The 20,101-nt window shown below is 40.3% G+C and overlaps 1 protein-coding gene across 1 annotated transcript in view; it reads left to right on the forward strand.

Moving 5' to 3' along the window:
* MAP3K13 (mitogen-activated protein kinase kinase kinase 13) overlaps positions 1–20,101 on the forward strand; it is a 172,628-nt gene that overhangs the window by 112,440 nt on the left and 40,087 nt on the right. Inside the window, exon 3 of the mRNA XM_047788263.1 lies at positions 11,588–12,147. Coding sequence (XP_047644219.1) covers positions 11,673–12,147 — 475 coding nt within the window. The 5' untranslated portion in view covers positions 11,588–11,672. The remainder of the gene's footprint in view (positions 1–11,587; positions 12,148–20,101) is intronic.

Consider the following 20,101-nt stretch of genomic DNA (forward strand, 5'->3'; position numbering starts at 1 on the left):
AACTCGGGATCCGAGCCGCGTCTGCAACCTACACTACAGCTCACGGCAACGCCGGATCGTTAACCCACTGAGCAACGGCAGAGACTGAACCTGCAACTTCATGGTTCCTAGTCGGATTCTTTAACCACTGCGCCACGACGGGAACTCCTGAATGATTCTTACTAGCAGAAAAGGTAGAAAGAAAATAGGAGTCATCAACTTTTGTTTCCTCATTATGGTCTGTTTTTTATTCATTTTTCTTTTTTTGAGTCTATTAATTATTCTTATGCCTATTTGTGAGTCTCAACACACGCTAACAATTAGTTTTCTTGACTAAGTCCTTAACAGTTCATATCATTTTATATATGCAAATGCAGTAAAGATGGCTCATTTGTGTTTAAAGCAACAAAGATTTGGATTGAAAACTTTTGATTAAACAAGTGATGCATGCTAAGACTAGAAACTTAGGAAAATAGAGAAAAAAATTTAAAACAACAGTGATAACCACTCTTGACCTATTGAACCTATTTTCCTGTCTTCTTGAAATGCCTATAAGATTTTTTTGTTTGTTTGTTTGCTTTTTAGGGCCGTACCTGCAGCATATGGAGGTTCCCAGGCTAGAGGTCACATTGGAGCTACAGCTGCCGGCCTGCATCACAGCCACAGCAACTCCAGATCTGAGCCACGTCTGCGACCTACACTACAGCTCATGGCAATGCCGGACCCTTAACCCACTGAGCGAGGCCAGGGATCAAACCCACAATCTCATGGTTCCTAGTCATATAGGAACTCCTATATGATTATTTTCTACTCATTAGTATTAAATATATTAGGGTATATATATGTCTGGGTCTTATTTTTAGGACATTTTAAGTGGATTTATTTAGTGATTAATTTTCTTTTTCATATGGCAAGTCAGAAAATGTTGATTCTATTCTGAAATACTAACAATTATAATAGTATATATTATTTATCATAGATTTATGGAGGTTATAGAAAAATCATTCCTTTGGTCAAGAAATTTGTTTAGCTTTTGACTTAACATACATTTGAAACTTCACAGTTTTCTATTTTTTGATAAGATTATAGTCTACAACTCTGAAAATGAAGCATCTTTATTCATTTTAAAACCTGCATTATTGGAGGTCCTGTCATGGCTCAGAGGTTAACAAACCCAACTAGCATCTACGAGGACACAGGTTTGATCCCTGGCCTCGCTTAGAGGGTTACGGATCCAGCATTGCTGTGAGCTATGGTGTGGGTCACAGACGGGGCTCAGATCTGGTGTTGCTGTGGCTGTGGTATAGGCTGGCAGCTACAGTTCGGATTGGACCCCTAGCCTGGGAACCTCCATATGCTGTGGGTGTGGCCCTAATAAGACAAAAAAAAAAGCAAAGACAAAACTTGCATTATAAACTTATTTTAACTTCAATTATGGTTATAATTATAGGTACTAATATTTATAAAGTCATCTATCAACATGGATGTTGCCTTTTTGTAATGTTTATTTTTTGCTGGCTCCAGCATACGATATTATTAAACATTCATAATCTTAGACAAAAATATAGGTGTATAGTAGACACTGAATCAGTATTTTTGAATGCATGATTTTTGGATAAAAAGCTATAAAGAAGACAAGATAAGGTGGATTTGGTTGATGTGAAGTTATTATTGTCCTTTCAAATAGGTATTTTAGTAGACAGTTCAGTTAAGAGAGCTAGTTGAGGTAAAGATGCGATTGTAGGCCACTCCTCTGATCTGATTTTAAATAATCATGTAGTTATAACTTTGCAGTTGCAGTAGAAAAGGCTATCTACTTTTTTTTTTTTGTCTTGCTCTCCTTTTTTTTTTAGGGCCACACTCATGGCATATGGAGGTTCCCAGGCTAGGAGTCCAATCGGAGCTGTAGCCGCCAGCCTACGCCACAATCACAGCAACGCCAGATCCAAGCCTTGTCTGCAGTCTACACTGCAGCTCACGGTAACGCCAGATCCTTAGCCCACTGAGTGAGGCCAGGGATCGAACCCCCATCCTCATGGATACCAGTCAGGTTCATTAACTGGCGAGCCACGACAAGAACTCTGCTATCTACTTTTTTTAAGTTCAAATCAAGATCTCAGTGATAGACCTGTATCCTGGGAAGATCATTTTGTGCTATTACTATGAACAAGTAACTTAATCCCAATTTTAAAATGGGAATGGTGCTCTGATAGCAGAAATCTCACTTATGCTCTAAATACTGCTGTGTGAATTTTAGAGAAATAACCAGAAGGCTAGGATGACAGTATTGCGTTCATTTTAAGGCAAGGAATTGCCAAGTAAAGAGAAGACAGCTTGGGAAGAGCTCAGCATCAATCAAGAAATGTCAGCAATAATGCTTCCTGTAAAATGTTGTTCAATTTTAATCATCCTGCAAACTTTATCTGTGAAGCGAAATTTTCTGAAATCTTTGATTTACTCATATTTATGATATAAAACTCAAAATCTGATTTATTAGAAAATGCTCTTCTATTATCAACATGGGAAAGTTGAATTATGTAAGAAAAACACAAAAATTCAAGGGCCATTTGGCCACATTGCCTCTTCCATTCCTCTTTTTCTCTGTGCCAAATCCATCTTGGCATGAAGCCAAGGTAATTTCCAGAAATTGGCAGTGCCCTGGCAAATGCACAGTACTGTTGTCTCCAACCCTTGCCTGCTAATTTTATGGAAACCACTTCCTCCTTTTGAGGCTGAGAAATTCACAAGGCAAGGGAAGTGTGCCTGAGGACAGAGATGGAAGTATTACCTTGTGCTCCTGGCAGATTCAGGAGCCCTTGTCAGGGTGGTAGCAGCATCACCTCAGCTGCAGCCCTGCCCAGAGAGCTTCCTCCTGATAAGGGTAACGTGCCAACCTTGCCCTTTTAGCCCTCTGCCTTCCCTTATATTTTTCCACTTGACTCTCAATGTTTAAAATACTTGATCTATTTCCTGCCTAACCCCTTCTAATAAATTCTTGCTTTGACTTCTCATGAATTAAAAGATCCAGGGAGGAAGTTCTCTTGTGGCTCAGAGGGTTAAGGATCTGGAGTTGTCACTACAGTGGCTCAGGCCCCTGCTGTGGTGAGGGTTCAGTCCCTGACACTGGAACTTTCACATGCTGTGGGCTTAGCAACCCCACCCCCCAAAAAAAAAGATCCAGTGAGTTCCTCAATGGCCTAGTGGTTGATTGCAAGTTGTCACTGCTATGGCGCAGGTTTGATCCCTGGCCCCAGGAACTTCTGCATGCAGCAGGCAGAGCCAAAAAAGAAAAAATATCCAAATAATCAGTTCCCAAGAAAGTACATGAGCCAAGAGTTCCCACTGTGGCTTAGTGGTAATGAACCTAAGTCTCCATGAGGATGTAGGTTCTATTGCTGGCCTTGCTCAGTGGATTAAGGATCTGGCATTGCTGTGAGCTGTGGTGTAGGTTGCAGATGTGGCTCAGATCCCACATTGCTGTGGCTGTGGCATGGGCAGGCAGCTGCAGCCCCAATTTTACCCCTAATCTGGGCAACTTCATAGGCTGCAGGTGCGACCCTAAAAAGAAAAACAAACAAAAAAGAAAAAACAAACAAAAAAAGAGTACATGAGCCAGATCTGAACAGAAAAGAAGAGCTGAAGGGACAAAGGAAGAGGCAGAGACAGTGAGGCTGATTGTACTCCCTTAGCTTCCGCTCACCAGCTCCTTCACTGTGCAGTGGCAGTGTGTGGGTGTACATACAAACACAGGTAAAATTTAGATATTTTTATCCTCCTACACTCTTTTTACATGTGGAGTCAGCTCTGTTCATATTTGAATATAGTCATGGTGATGATTTCTTTCCCTTTGTTCTGTGCTTTTCCATTTCCCTGCCTTTGTTGGTTGCAAATGGACTTGATACTCTTGGTGAGCAGAGGAAAGCCTCTCTGACTACACATGTTTAAACACACCTTGAGGTTTCCATCACCATTGCCCACTCCCAGAACAACCGAATCACCAGTAGCTGGGTGCCCTGCAGGTGCAGAGTCACCCCTCTAAATGGGTGCTTGTGCTTCCTTGGATGAAGCATTGGTGCATCTAGAGTAACACTGTGGGTTATTATCATTTTTGTCATCAGTGATTATGCTGTCATGGCTATTTGTTTCTATTTGTTGGAAAAAACAACCAGACTAGGGGACAAGCATAGGATGAGGAAAGAGGACCCATTCCAGCTCTGCCACTAATTTGTTGTATTGAGCAAGTCAGCATTCTCTCTGGGATTTGATTCTAGTATGTAAAGCAGGTGGCTTAGACTCTGTTCCTTTTAGGTCCTGTTATGCCTTGATTTCTTAAATATCAAACTGAATGTGGTAACCATGCTGAAATTGTTTTCTTTAGACACATCCCCAGCACCTATGGGAACATGTCCCCTTCATGTGCACCAATAACCTCTTAGAAATGGGAGGAGATTACAAAGCAAACACAGGTTTTTCTAACGTTTTGTATATGAGCTCATTCCAGTATGGTGTCATCAGGGAGAATCTCAGGATAAAAATGGGCAAAGTGGAAATTTATAGTATAAAATCCTATAGTTTGATTCAAAGGACAAATTGCACAAATAGGTGTTTGGCTGAAATTCACTTACACATTTGGGTATTTGCATTATCCTCAAGTCTGATGCAAACCAACAGCATAGTGTATGCCCTGTGCTGTAAATGATAATCATGAGTCCCAACAGCAAAGACAGACTAGAAGCAACTGCTGAGGCCGTGGCCAGGTCAGATAGAATAAAGTCAGCTGTCTTAAAAAAGATCAGGCAGAGCAAGGTCAAAGAGGAAGAAGGCAAGGAACAGCTCAAGGTTGTGGCAGAGATCAGCAAGAAAGCAAAATTAGAGGTTCAGTAACCCAAAGCTTAGAGAAGCACAAAAGGAGAAAAGTGGGGAGAATGAGGGAGGGGAACGGGGGTCAATTCAGCAAACATCTGTCCCTGTAACAAAGGGCTCCAGATTTTCTTTTTCTCCTTCCCTCTCTTCCTTTTTCCCTCCCTTCCTTCCTTTCTTCCTTTTCTTTCTTTTTCCCCAAGCTTATATTCCCAGGTAACTTCCCACCCCTTAAATTTCTCCATGCCCTAGAATTTAAGTACCTCTTAACCTAACCTCATCCAGTTTAAGTTTTCACTCTGATTTGTTTAAAGGGAAAAAGCATCTGCATTATGAGCTTTCAGAGCCCATATGAGGAGTTACCTCCGTTGCACACTACTCCCCAGTATTTGCTGGCTATTTCGATATTTCTGGGTGACATCCCCACCCACACTACCCTGGCCATTTTTCCCTGCCTCTGCTAATGCGTTCTCCCCTGATGTCATTTCTTCTGTCAGTTTCAAACACATCTTCCTTTCAGATTTTCATCTCAAGTCCATTCAGCCCAGCCTACCTACTCCTGCCCCCATTATTGTTCCTCTTCTCCCACAGCTGTGGGGAACAGAATATGGCACGTAGGTCATGGGGGTGGGGAGTGGGCAGGGGCTAATTCCCTTGATGTGATTATTATTATTATTATTATTATTTTGTCTTTTGTCCTTTTAGGGCTTCACCCGTGGCACATGGAGGTTCCCAGGCTAGGGGTCTAATCGGAGCTGTAGCTGCTGGCCTACATCACAGCCACAGCAACACAGGATCCAAGCCGCGTCTGCAGCCTACACCACAGCTCACTGCAACGCCGGATCCTCAACCCACTGAGCAAGGCCAGGGATTGAACCTGCAACCTCATGGTCCTAGTCAGATTCATTAACCACTGAGCCACAACGGGAACTCCCTTTGATGTAATTATTAACTCCCTAAGTAATGTCTTAGCTTTTAAAGGAAGAAAACTGTCTTCCAGAGACCACAGAGAGAGTTGGGATTGGAAAAAATAACCTGGTATTTAGTCCACGCTCTGTGACCTTTAACATATACCTCTCTCAAAGCCTAAGTGTCCTTCTGTGGAAGACAGGGATAATGACTTCATGCTCTGGCTTCCTTACACAAGCAATCAGATATTTACATCAGGGTCACAGAAAACAGCACTTTTTTAACCTGTTAAGCACTGTAAGTAAGTGAAGGGTTATCATAAGTGATGCCATCATGTTATAAAAAAGGCAAGGGAATTTGGGATCTGAATTTTGAGGTCGATTTTAATTCATGCTCTACCACTTACTCAACATATGGCCTTAGAAGTTTCTTGGTTCTCTAGGGAGTTCCTGTTGTGGCTCAGTAGAAACAAACCTAACTAGTATCCATTAGGATGTGGGTTCGATCTCTGGCCTCCATCAGTGGGTTAAGGATCCAGTGTTGCTGAGAGCTGTGGTGTAGGTCACAGAGGCAGCTCAGATCCCACATTGATGAGGCATATTGATTTGACCCCCCTAGCCTGGACACTTTCATATGCCCCAAGTTCAGCCCTAAAAAGCAAAAAGAAGAAGTAGTTTCTTAGTTCTCTAAAATTAAAATGACACTATTACAAAGATTATGGTGCTGGCACTGGCTTATACAGCAGTTTGCAAGAGCCAATTGTCAAAAGTTTAGTGACTTTGCAAGCAGATTTTTAAATTGTTATTAGCTTGAAATCTGCCTTGGTGGTAGTATTTATTCTGGGGAAATTGGCAAACACTACAAATTGGATTATTGGTATTTTTATTCTGGAGAGTAAACACATTGCAGATTATGATATCAGGACTCTAAATTGTAAAGCCTCTTGTCTTACTTATCATTAAAAGTGGTGGGAGTTCTCTGGAGGCCTAGTGGTTAAGGATCTGGCATTGTCACTGCTGTGGCTTGATTTGATCCCTGGCCCGGCAACTTCTGCACACTGTGGATGTGGCAAAAAAATATATATTTTTTTGTCTTTTTTTTTTTTTTTAGGGCCTCACCCATGGCATATGGAGGTTCCCAGGCTAGTGGTCAAATTGGAGCTGCAGCTGCCAGCTTACACCACAGCCACATCGACACTAGATCCAAGGAGTGTTGTCTGCAACCTACACTGCAGCCCACAGCAACATGGTATCCTTGACCTACTGAGTGAGGCCAGGGAACAAAACACAAATCCTCATGGATACTAGTCAGGTCAATTACCACTGGGCCACAATGGGAACTCTCAAAAAATTTAATTTTAAAAATTAAAAAAAAAAAGTGGTAATGGTGCTAGTAATGTTTTATACCCACAGAACCTAGCCAAGTGCATGGCACTGCTCCCAGCGTGTGTATATATATATATATACACACACACACACACATATATACACACATTTATTTATTTATTTCCTTACTTATTGCTTTTTAGGGCCACATTTGTGGCATATGGTAGTTCCCAGGCTAGGGGTTGAATTGGAGCTGCAGCTGCCAGCCTTCAACAACAGCACACAGCCACAGTAATGCCAGATCCATGCCACATCTGTGACCTATGCTTCATCCTGCAACACCGGATCCTTAACCTACTGAGCGAGGCCAGGGATCAAACCTGCATCCTCATGGGTACAAGTCAGGTTCTTAACCTGCTAAGCCACAACAGGAACTCCAATAAATATATTTTTAATTTAACTTGCGTTCATCTTTGTATTATTTTAATATCTCTGCCCCTGAGCTAAAGGAACCCCCATCTTTACCTCTCTTTAAATTCTTCTCTATAAAGTGCCTTTTTAAAATTAGGTAAATGTAAATAAAACCCTGGTTTAGTGCATGACACACCCAGTAGACCTTGAACCATCTGAGCTTATGAGCTAATTATCTTCTTTACAAACATTCATCTCTTCTGATATTTTCTATGTTAGTTAGTGATATTCCCATCTATCAATTATCCCAAGTAAGTTATCTAAAGATCTTTCTTTCCGCTCCTTTTCCTCACCCACTCTGTCTAATTGATCACTAGGTCCTACCAATTCTACCTCTTAAATCTGTTCCCTCATCTTCATTGCCATTGCTACTGCCTTGGTTCTGGTCCTCATCATTTCTTACTTGAATTCTGCCTTTTGGGGAGTTCCCATCATGGCGCAGTGGTGAACGAATCCGACTAGGAACCATGAGGTTGCGGGTTCGGTCCCTGCCCTTGCTCAGTGGGTAAACGATCCGGCGTTGCCGTGAGCTGTGGTGTAGGTTGCAGACGCGGCTCGGATCCTGCATTGCTCTGGCTCTGGCATAGGCTGGCAGCTGCAGCTCCGATGCAACCCCTAGCCTGGGAACCTCCATATGCCGCAGGAGCGGCCCAAAGAAATAGCAAAAAGACAAAAAAAAAAGAAAGAAAGAAAGAAAAAAGGAATTCTGCCTTCTAACTGCTATCGTTTTTGTTTGTTTGTTTGTTTGTTGGCCTTTTTAGGGTCACACCTGAGGCATAAGGATGTTCCCAGGCAAGGGGTCAAATAGGAGCTATAGCTTCCAGCCTATAGCACAGCCACAGCAACACGGGATCCAAGCCCCATCTTTGATCCACACCATAGCTCACAGCAATGCTGGATCTTTAACCCATTGAGTAAGGCCAGGGATCAAACTCATATCCTCATGGATACTAGTCAGATTCATTACTGTGAGACACAACATGAACTCCTCTAACTGCTATGTTGACCTTCAGTCATTCCCCTTCAATCCAACCTCCACTGCTATGGATGTGATTTTTAAATCACAAATCTGACCAAATCACTCCCTTGCTTAATATTCCTTAATAGCTCTATGTTGTCTTGAGAATAAAATCTAAAAGCTTTAGTTTGCCGTATAGGTCCACCATATTCTGACCTTTGCCGACCCACAAGAGTTATCTCCTGCTGCTCCCCATTACTCCCTCAAGTGCCTTTTTAGCAGTCCCTGGTTCACACCCCAAGTCAAAGTTTGACATCTCTAGACATATTTGATATCTATTTTTCTGAGGTCTAATAGAATATTGCACATACTTCTGTACCATATCTAACCATATGGAAGTGATTATCTATTGGCCTTTCCCTCTATATTGTAAGTTCCTAAAGAGTAGGAACCTATATGCCATTCATTAATGCCTAACACATTGTGTAGCATGTAAAAGGAGCTCAGTTAATATTTAGGTGAATGAATGAGAGTTTGAAGGATAAGGTATTTTCATTGGTTCACTCACAGAAGCTATTCATAGGGTATGTCAATGAAAAAAAAGGGCTTAAAATTTGGATCTCAGTAATGAAAATGAAAACTAATAAAGTAGGAATGGTCTATTTTTATTTATAACCCCCAATATAGGATACTCTGGCTCCCCATCACCTTCAGGATAAAATCCAAACCTCTTAGCCTAGCATCCTTACAGTCCAGCCCCCCTGACTCTCTCCAGTTCTTTCTCTGTACACATACACATAACCTACACCAGCCACTAAGATTTCTCATCTGTTCCAGTCTTTCGTCCCTCCATTCCTTTGTTCATACTTTGTTCACTCCCATAGTACCCTCTCCCTCTTCTTTCACTCACTCCTTTCCTGACTGTCCGATGGATTGCCACACTTCCTTCAAACTGATCAGTAGTTATCAGCTTTGGGCAGCCATCCCTGAAACTCTCCCCCTCTCTTCCGTGCTCCCAGAGCATTTGGTTAAGCACTGTACTGTCAGTCTTTGTTGGTCTGTCTTTTGCCCTTCTGTGATTTCATCTTTATCTCCTGGCCTCTAGCACATTCTTGATGCTTAATACAGAGTGAGAGAAGGACGATCTATAATATAGGGATTTGTAAAGAAAGTAAATTTCTGATGAGACATACATTGAATACATTTAAGATTGATTTTGCATAATCTGGTGACTCTCGAACAATTCTATGTTTTCATTTTCAGAGGTTAGGTAGCTCTGAGAAATTAGTGCTAAGGGATAGATCAGAGGCAGAGATTAAGTTTGAAGAGCTGGGGCTTAGTCACATTGCCCCAGATTTTGTGCAGTACAATAAAAACAAAATTTACATCTCAGGAATTTGTTGTATTACATACACAAGACATTTATCTACATGATTTAATGAATGCCTTACAAAGTAAAGAAGAGTGCAGTGGATAAGACACTAAAGCAAACAGGAAACATGGGCAGTGACTTATAATAACACAGAATATAGTTTCTAATAAAAATATATTTCTACCTTTGGGAAGAGAAAGAATTTTTTCTGGTTATAAATGTAATGCACATGTCTTAGCCTGTTTAGGCTGCTATAACAGAAATACCATAGACTAGATGGCTCAGACAACAAACATTTGACAGTTTCTGGAAACTAGATGGCTCAAACAAACAAAATTCTGACAGTTTTTTGGAGGCTGAGATATCCAAGGTCATGGCACTTACAGATGGGATATGTGGTGAGAGCCTGCCTCCTGGCTGTTCATAGACAGCCATCTTCTCACTGTGACCTCACAGGGAAGAAAAGCAGAAAAGGCAAGGGAGCTCTCTGGGGTCTCTCTCTCTCTCTTTTTTTTTTTTTTTTTTTTTTGGCTGCACTCACAGCATGTGGAAGTTCCTGGGCCAGGAATCAAATCCATGCCACAGCAGTGACCCAAGGTGCTACAGTGATAGCACTGGATCCTTAACCTGCTGTGCCACAAGAGAACCCCTCTGGGGTCTTTTTATATAAGGGCACAGATTGCATTTGTGAGGGCTCCGCCCTCATGACCTAATCACCTCCCAAAGGCCCTTCCTCCAAATAACATCACAGTTGGGACTGAGTTTCAACATACAAATTTTGAGGGACATAGACATTCAGTCTGGAAACGTATTAATGCAGAATGCTTAGAATATATTAAAAAATACAACAATATATCCCTTCCAAATTTAATGCATCCTTCCAGTCCTTTTATTTGTATATATGTTTGTGTAACCTTTTAAATAATTTTTTTTTCTTTTTAGGGACACACCCATGGTACATGGAAGTTCCCAGGCTAGGGGTCAAATATGAGCTGTAGTTGCCAGCCTTCACCAGCCACAGCATCATGGGATCTGAGCTGCATCTACTACCTGCACTCAGCTCATGGCAACGCCAGATCCTTAACCACTAAGCGAAGGCTGGGATTGAACCCATGTCCTCATGGATACCAGTCAGATTTGTTTCTGCTGTGCCACAACTAGAACTCCTTAAATAATAAAAATTTTAAATGGCTTGTCTGTATATATAGTTCTAACCTTTTTAAAATTAATTAATTAATAATTGTCTTTTTAGGGCCACACCCACAGCATATGGAGGTTCCCAGTCTAGGGGTTGAACCAGAACTACAGCTGCTGGCCTACACCACAGCCACAGCAATGCAGGATCTGAGCCACATCGCAACCTACACCACAGCTCATGGCAATGCCAGATCCTTAACCCACTGAGCAAGGCCAGGGGTCGAACCTACATCCTCATGGATGCTAGTCAGATTTGTTTCTGCTGAGCCACAACGGGAACGCCTATTTTTTTATATTAATGTATCCTGAGTACTTTCTCATGTTAGTAAATATTCTTCTTCAACATGATTTTAACTGCTACACAGTATCCCATGTATAGCACAGTATTCATGTGGATCAATACCCCTGTTCAACTAGTCCCCCTTGTTTCAGTGTTTTTATTATTATGAGCAGAAGTGTAGTGGTGTGGATGACTAAAGAAAGGATGAACTCATATCCTCCTCCTGTTTTTCCCAGGTTCTGAAGCCTTCTCTCACATCAGAACTCTGTTCTAAGGATCCTCTGAGTGTCATCTCAGGACTTTGGGCACACTCATGGCACGATGGCCAACCCTCAGGAGCACCTGAGCGGCTCCTCTTCCCCACACTTACCTTTGAGTGAAAATAAAACCTTCAATGGACTACAAGATGACATCACACCTATGGGGAGCCAACCTTCACCCAAGCTCCTTAAGAACCAGCAGGAGAAGGGGGTGGTACAAACAGAGCTACCTGAGGGCATGAACAGCCCCATCACCACAACAGTGTTGACAAGCATAAGTGAGGAGTCCAGGGACCAGTTTGAGAACAGTGTTCTTCAACTAAGGGAACAAGATGAATCGGAGATGGCTGTGTCTCACAGGAACAGCAACACCATGGACGGAGAGGGCACAAGTGGAACTGAAGACATCAAGATTCAGTTCAGCAGGTCGGGCAGTGGCAGTGGTGGGTTTCTTGAAGGACTGTTTGGATGCTTAAGGCCTGTATGGAATATCATTGGAAAGGCATATTCCACTGATTACAAATTGCAGCAGCAAGGTAAGCTAGAATATGGACTCGGAAGATATTACCTGTGTAAACACACCACCGCCGTTAATCAGATAACTTTGACTTTTAGATCAATTAAAAAAACTAGTCCCAGGGGTTCCCGTTATGGTTCAGTGCTCACAAACCTGACCAGTATCCATGAGGATGTGGGTTCTATCCCTGACCCTGCCCAGTGGGTTAAGGATCTGGATTACTGCAAGCTGCGGCATAGGTCACAGACCCAACTCAGATCTAGTGTTGTTGTGGCTGTGGTATAGGCTGGCAGCTGCAGCTCCAATTCAGCTGCTAGCCTGGGAACTTCCATGTGCTGCAGGTGCGGCCCTAAAAAGCAAAAACAGGAGTTCCCATTGTGGCTCAGTGGTTAACGAATCCGACGAGGAACCCTGAGGTCAAGGGTTCGATCCCTGGCCTTGCTCAGTGGGTTAAGGATCCGGCGTTGCCGTGGGCTGTGGTGTAGGTGGAAGATGTGGCTCAGATCTCACGTTGCTGTGGCTCTGGCATAGGCTGGCAGCTACAGCTCCGATTAGACCCCTAGCCTGGGAACCTCCATGTGCCGCAGGAGCAGCCCTTAAAAAAAAGCAAAAACAAAACAAAAACTAGTGCCCAGTTGAATACCCTATATCAGTTTCCTATAGACCATCTCAGTGGATCAGGTTGACATTTGGCAGGTCTTTTTTGGTCAGAGCCCATCTTTTGTGGTTGTCCAGTCCAGTGGTGTCCAGAGTATTGTACATATAAAACAGTCCATGACATTATGAGGAAGAAAATGTTAGAGCCCCTGTTCCTTTTATCTTATCATTTTAAATTTCTAGCTTCATGCATGCTTTCATATACATTTGGCATTTTAATTAAGTTGTACAGGTGTATGATTTATAAATAAATCACATAGTGAGCACATAGTCAACATTTTTGTATTGACAGTTTTTACAGTAAAAAAAGTGTGATGGTCACTGGACTAATTTTAAACCAGACGGAAGCCACATGTTACTGCCCCTGAAGATTGCAGGCCTGCCTTAGGTAATGAAAAGGAATTTTTTAATCTTCCAGTCAGGCACTGAAAGACCACATTTTGAGGAAATAAAAAAATAGCTAACCAATCTCAAGCAGTATTATTTCTAGACCCCACAGCTTTTTAAAAAGTAAAATTTTAACTCCCATCATTGTGTAACATGTATATTCATATATTCCAATTTAAGCCTTAGGCTTTAGAAGTAAAGAGAACACATGGCACTAGTGTTCTTTATAACTTCATTTATATTCTTGAAACAAATTTTTCCTGAGAACAAAAGTAATATATATAGAAAATTTGAAACATACAAGTAAATTCTCCCCTAAAGGTTAAAATAATCTGTGATCCCCAGTCTCTTGAAAATAACCACCATTAATGTTTTTGGTATATATTATGTTAGCCTATATATGTGTGAATATGTCCTTAAAAAAAGAGTCACACAGTTTTATAACACTTTTTCACTTCATATTGTGAACATTTCTCATATCATGAAATATACTTTTTCAGCATCATTTTAAAAATTTTGTTGAAATATAGTTGATTTACAATGTTTTGTTAATTTCTGCTGTACAGCAGAGATTCAGTTATCTATACATTCTTTTTCATATTCATTTCCATTATGGTTTATCACAGGATATTGAATATAGTTTCCTGTGCTGTATACAACAACATCTTGTAGTTTATCCATCCTATGTATAATAGTTTTCATCTGTTAATCCCGAACTCACCATCCATCCTTCCCTCACCTCCAAATCCCCCTTGGCAACCACAAGTCTGTTCTCTATGTCTGTGAGTCTTTAAAAAAAAAATTTTTTACTGAAGTATAGTTGATTTACAATGTTGTGTTAATTTGCATTTCCTTGATGACTAATGATGTTGAGCATCTTCTCATATGCCCGTTGGTCATTTGCATTTTCATTTTGGAAAAGAGTCTATTTAGTTCTTTTGCCAATTTTTTTTTTGTCTTTGGTCTTTTTAGGGCCACACCCATACCATATGGAGGTTCCCAGGCTAGGGGCCTAAGACCTACACCACAGCTCACGGCAATGCCGGATCCTTAACCCACTGAGCAAGGCTGGGGATCAAACCCATACCCTCATGGTTCCTAGTCGGATTCATTTCCACTGTGCCACGACAAGAACTCCCTTTTGCTCATTTTTAATCTTTTTTTTTTTTTTTTTGATGTTGAGTTGTGTGAGCTCTTTTTATATATGTTGGATATTAATCCCTTCTCAGTCATATAGTTTGCAAATATTTTCTCTCTTTCAGTAGGTTGTCTTCTCATCTTGTCAATGGTTTCCTTTGCTTTGCAAAAGCGTTTAAGTTTAACTAGGTTCTACTTGTTTATTTTTGCTTTTATTCTCTTTACTTTAGGAGATGGATCCAAAAAAATATTGCTGTAATTTATATCACAGTATTCTTCATGTGGTTTCTTCTAGGAATTTCATAATATCTGGTCTTACATTTAGGTCTCTAAAGAGTGTTTTTTTTTCCTTCAGATAAATACCCAGGAGTGGAGTTGCTGAGTCATATGGTAGTTCTGTTTTTAATTTGTTGAGGATTCTCCATAATGTTTTCCATAGTGGCTGCACCAATTTGCATTCCCACCAGCAATACACAAGAGTTCCCTTTCTCTACAGCCTGGCCAATACTTGTTATTTGTGGGTTTTTTGCTAATAGCCATTCTAGCAGGTGTGAGGTGATATCTCATTGTAGTTTTAATTTGCATTTCCCTGGTAATTAGTACTGTGGGTCATCTTTTCATGTGCCTGTTGGCCATTTGTATGTCCTCATTGGAAAAATGTCTATTCAGATCCTTTGCCAATTTTTTAATTGGGTTTTTTTGATGTTGTTTGATTTGTATGAATTCTTTGTATGTTTTGGTTATTAACCCCTTATCAAAAATAGCATTTACAAATATCTCCTATGCAGTAGTTCGCCTTTTCATTTCATTGATAGTTTCCTTCATTATGCAAAGCCTTTTAATATGATATAGTCCCATTTGTTTATTTTTGCTTTTGTTGTCCTTGCCTGAAGATACATATCCAAAAAAATATTGCTAAGACTGATATCAGAGAACGTAGTACTGCCTGTGTTTTGTTCTAGAAATTTTAATTTTTTATTTTTTTGGTCTTTTTTGCCATTTCTTGGGCCGCTCCTGTGGCATATGGAGGTTCCCAGGCTAGGGGTCTAATCAGAGCTGTAGCCGCCAGCCTACGCCAGAGCTACAGCAACGCAGGATCCGAGCCGCGTCTGCGACCTACACCACAGCTCACGGCAACGCCGGATCATTAACCCACTGAGCAAGGGCAGGGATCGAACCCTCGACCTCATGGTTCCTAGTCGGATTCGTTAACCCCTGCGCCACGACGGGAACTCCCTGTTCTAGAAGTTTTATGGCTTAAGATCTTACATTTAAGTCTTTAATCGATTTTGAATTTTTTTGTGTATGGTGTGAGAAAGTATCCAGTTTGATTCTTTTGCATGTAGCTGTCCAATCATCCCAGCACCATTTATTGAAGAGTTTTTTTTCCCATTGTCTATTCTTGCCTCCTTTGTCATGGATTAATTGCTCATATAAGTGTGGGTTCATCCCTGAGCTCTCTCTTCTATTCTGTTGCTCTATAGTCCAGTACCATACTGTTTTGATTACTATAGCTTTAGTTTGGAATCATGGAGCATGATACCTCCAGCTTTGTTCTTCTTTCTCAAGGTAGTTTTGGTTATTTGGAATATTTTGTATTTTCATACAAATTTTAGAGTTATTTGTTCTAGTTATATGAAAAATACCATGGGTATCTTGATAGGGGTTGCTTTGAATCTGTAGATTGCCTTTGATAGTATGGTTATTTTTAAAATATTTGTTCTAATCCATGAGCATGGTATATCTTTACATCTGTTTGTGTTGTCTTCAGTTTTTTTCATCAGTGTCTTATAGTTTTCAGAGTATAGGTCTTTTACCTCCTTAGATTTATTTCTAGTTATTTTATTCTTTTTGATGTGATAGTAAATGGGATTGTTTTCTTAATTTACCTTTCTGTTAGTTTGTTGTTAGACCATAGAAATGCAAGTTACAGTAGAAAATTGATATCACACTGTAAACCAGCCAGAACGGAAAAAAATAAAAATCATTAAAAAAAAAAAAAGAAAAGAAAAGAAATGCAAGAGATTTCCAGGTATTCATTTTGTATCCTGCAACTTTACTGAATTCATTGATAAGTTATATTGCGATCTCCTATTGCTTGACAATTTGTTTACTATTTTCAGTGATTTTAAGCCACACTGCAGTGAACTGGGTCCATTACTTAATTTTTTTTTTTTTTTGGTCTTTTGTCTTTTGTTGTTGTTGTTGTTGCTATTTCTTGGGCCGCTCCCACGGCATATGGAGGTTCCCAGGCTAGGGGTTGAATCGGAGCTGTAGCCACCGGCCTACGCCAGAGCCACGGCAACTCGGGATCCGAGCCGCGTCTGCAGCCTACACCACAGCTCACGGCAACACCGGATCGTTAACCCACTGAGCAAGGGCAGGGACCGAACCCGCCACCTCATGGTTCCTAGTCGGATTCGTTCACCACTGCGCCATGACGGGAACTCCCCATTACTTAATTTTTGCATATATCTTGCTTACACCTAGGATAACTTCCTAGAGGAGAAACGCCAGGTTCAAAGGATTTGTTGCTTTTAAGACTTTTGATAAATATCTTTGCAGCCTTATGTAAAAAATCAGCTGTTATGAATTCTCTCATCAATACATTTTGGAAAGGAAAAAATAAAGGAGTTCCCATTATGGCTCAGTGGGTTAAGAACCTGACCCTGTCTCCATGAGGATGTGGGTTTAATCCCTGGCTCACTCACTGGGTTAAAGATACGGCATTGCCACAAGCTGCAGGATAGGTCACAGATGCAGCTCCAATTCGACCCCTAGCCCAGGAACTTGCATATGCCACAGATGTGGCTGTAAAAAGGAGAAAAAATAAAAATATGGACCAGAAATGAGATTCTGTTTCATTTATTTTATACCTAAACATTGGATCTCTTAAAAATATACTCATCTCAGGAGTTCCCATTGTGGATCAGTAATAATGAACTCGACTAGGATCCTTGAGGATGAGGGTTTGATCCCTGACCTTGCTCAATGGGTTAAGGCTCTGGTGCTGTGAGCTGTGGTGTGGGTCACGTGTGTGGCTTGGATCCCACGTTGCTGTGGCTATGGTGTAGGCCAGCAGCTACAGCTCTTATTTGACCCCTACCCTGGGAACTTCCATATGCCATGGGTGTAGCCCTAAAAATATATATATGTGTGTGTGTATATATGTATATGTGTATATATACACTCATCTCTTTTAGTCAAGACTATTCATAGCTTTTCTACATCTACCAGTTGACATAGTCATCATTAGACACTATTTCCATGCATTCACTATTTCCTTTTTTTTTTTTTTTAATCACCGTACCTGTGGCATATGGAAGTTCCTGGGGCAGGGATTGAATGTGAGCCAACAACTGTGGCAACGCTGGATCCTTTAACTCACTGAGCCAGGTTGGAGCTTAAACCTGAGCCGCTGCAGTCAGATTCTTAACCCACTGAACCACAGCAACGACTCCAATTTTTTCTGAAGTGCTTTTTCTTTTTTGATATTTTATTTTATTTTAAGGTTTTTTTTTTTTAATTGTAAAAGTTTTAAAGATTACACTCCATTTACAGTTGTTACAAAATTTTGGCTATATTCCCCATGTTGTACAATACATCCTTATAGCCTATCTTACACCCAATAGTTTTTACCCCCCACCTATATTTCCCCTCTCACCACTGGTAACCACCAGTTTTTTCTCCATATCTGTGAGTCTCTTTTTTTGTTATATTCACTAATTTTTTACGGTTTTTAGATTCCCCATATGTGATATCATACAGTGTTTGTCTTTCTCTGTCTGACTTATTTCACTTACCTTGATATCTTCCAAGTCCATCCATGTTGCTACTAATGGCAAAATTTCATTCTTTTTTATGGCTAAGTAGTATTCCATTGTGTATATAGTACTACATCTTATTTATCCATTCGTCTGTTGATGTAAAATACTTTCTCCTAAACCAAGACCAACCTCTCCATCTATACCCCTTTTCCATAAGTATATTGGGATATACCTGTAAGTCTGTCAATTGCAGGTGTACTTTTCAGGATTTATCAACCACAGCATTCTTTGTCAGTCCCTAGGTTTTATCTGACTGTTTTTCTCCTTAATACATACTCCCATACTCTGCACATTCCACCCTCTGTGATCTTAAGGTTGCAAGGAAATTTAAAAGTTGTTCTTTTTCACACAAAGATTGGGAACTCCTGTGTTAAACAGTACTTTTATTTTTAAAATTGGGAATAAAGATAAACCCAAAGAGGAAAGTAAAAATCACTTCTCATCTGACAACCCAGAGATAACCACCCCTAATTAATTATTTTATAAGTTCCTTCTTCTCTGCTTAGACACAGAGAAAATATATGCAAATATGCAAAAATATCTACAAATATATGCTTATGTGATAAACTCATTTCATTTTTAGGGTCTTAACTTCCCCAGTCTAAAAATTATTTTGGTGGCAGTTTGGAAGACTTGGAGTCCAAATGCAGTGTCAAGGTTCAGACTCATAAAGAGACCTAACAGGCACATCCTATGTCTGTTAAAAGAAGCCTTTAATTTTTTTTATTGTTCTATAAACTTGTATTTAGTTTGTCTTCCAATTGATTATGTAACCTTCAGAAAGGCTTATTTCAGGAATAAATAAGAAACATGCTTGGTCAGCTTAAGCTTATACAGGTATAGCAGCTGCCCAACCCTTCAGCCAATGACAAGATATCCTACTGTGAGCAGGCGTTGCTGTGGGCTGTAGAAGTGATTGGCTAGCCTGAAACTAAGTGTAGTTTTTTCTTGTCAGCTCTGGGATCAGGGAGCTAATCTTTAATCCTGGATTACAGTCAACCAAAGGATATCAGATATAACAGATGTGCCCCTGCATTTGGTATTATGAGGAAATTTTGCTTGATTAAAAAAATTTTTAACGATGTCTTCATCTCCCACTTAGTATGTTGGTAGTGAAGTCCAAGTAAGGTAGTATGTGTAACTGAAATGTTTTGTTGCCAAATAGTTCCCAGTCTCCAAGCCCATACTGTCATAGACATGTCCAAATAAACAAAGGATAACTTCTCTGTTAAAATTGAGTGGGCATGTGGCTTTTTCTGAGTCCTAGCAATCATGGTGGATATTGGAATTAAGATAGTAGTTATAGTAATGAATCAGAGAGAAGATAAAAGCTGGGGAGAGTACCAGTGGGACAGATATGAAAGCAACAGAAAGTCTGGAACTAACCGTGGAGGGAACGCAGCCAGTTTCCATCATTATGGAGTTAGTTATCTTGCTCCTCAATGATCTAGGCCCCCATTTTTGCACATCCTTGTTGCTAACATCTTTTTGCTGCCATCCATGTTCCTTGGCTCCCTACTAGATATGGCTCTGGGATTAAAGATTAGTCCATTGGAACTAGACAGAGAGGACTAAATCACATCGATCAGTTTTACTTTTGGTAATCAGTTCTAATAAAAGACTAATGGAAGGGTAGTTGAAATATTACTTTACCACACACTCTGTGTTTTTGAATTACCAATGCTATCCCCTTTATTTTTTCATGGATAATTAAGATTTGGCTGGACATAACTGAATTAACAGAGGCATGAGCTACTGTTGGTCAAGGAAATTTTTATTATTTATTATAATATCAATCTTTGGTACCTCGGTGTCATATGTATTTATCATTTGTTTTATTTTTTCATTGAAGTAGTTGATTTACAATATTATATTTGTTTCAGGTGTACAACAAAGTAATTCAATATTTTTATAGATTATACTCCACTTAAAGTTGTTCTAGGAGTAGCTGTTGTAGCTCAGCAT

This window comes from Phacochoerus africanus, chromosome 1 (assembly GCF_016906955.1).
Source record: "Phacochoerus africanus isolate WHEZ1 chromosome 1, ROS_Pafr_v1, whole genome shotgun sequence".
Taxonomy (NCBI): domain Eukaryota; kingdom Metazoa; phylum Chordata; class Mammalia; order Artiodactyla; family Suidae; genus Phacochoerus; species Phacochoerus africanus.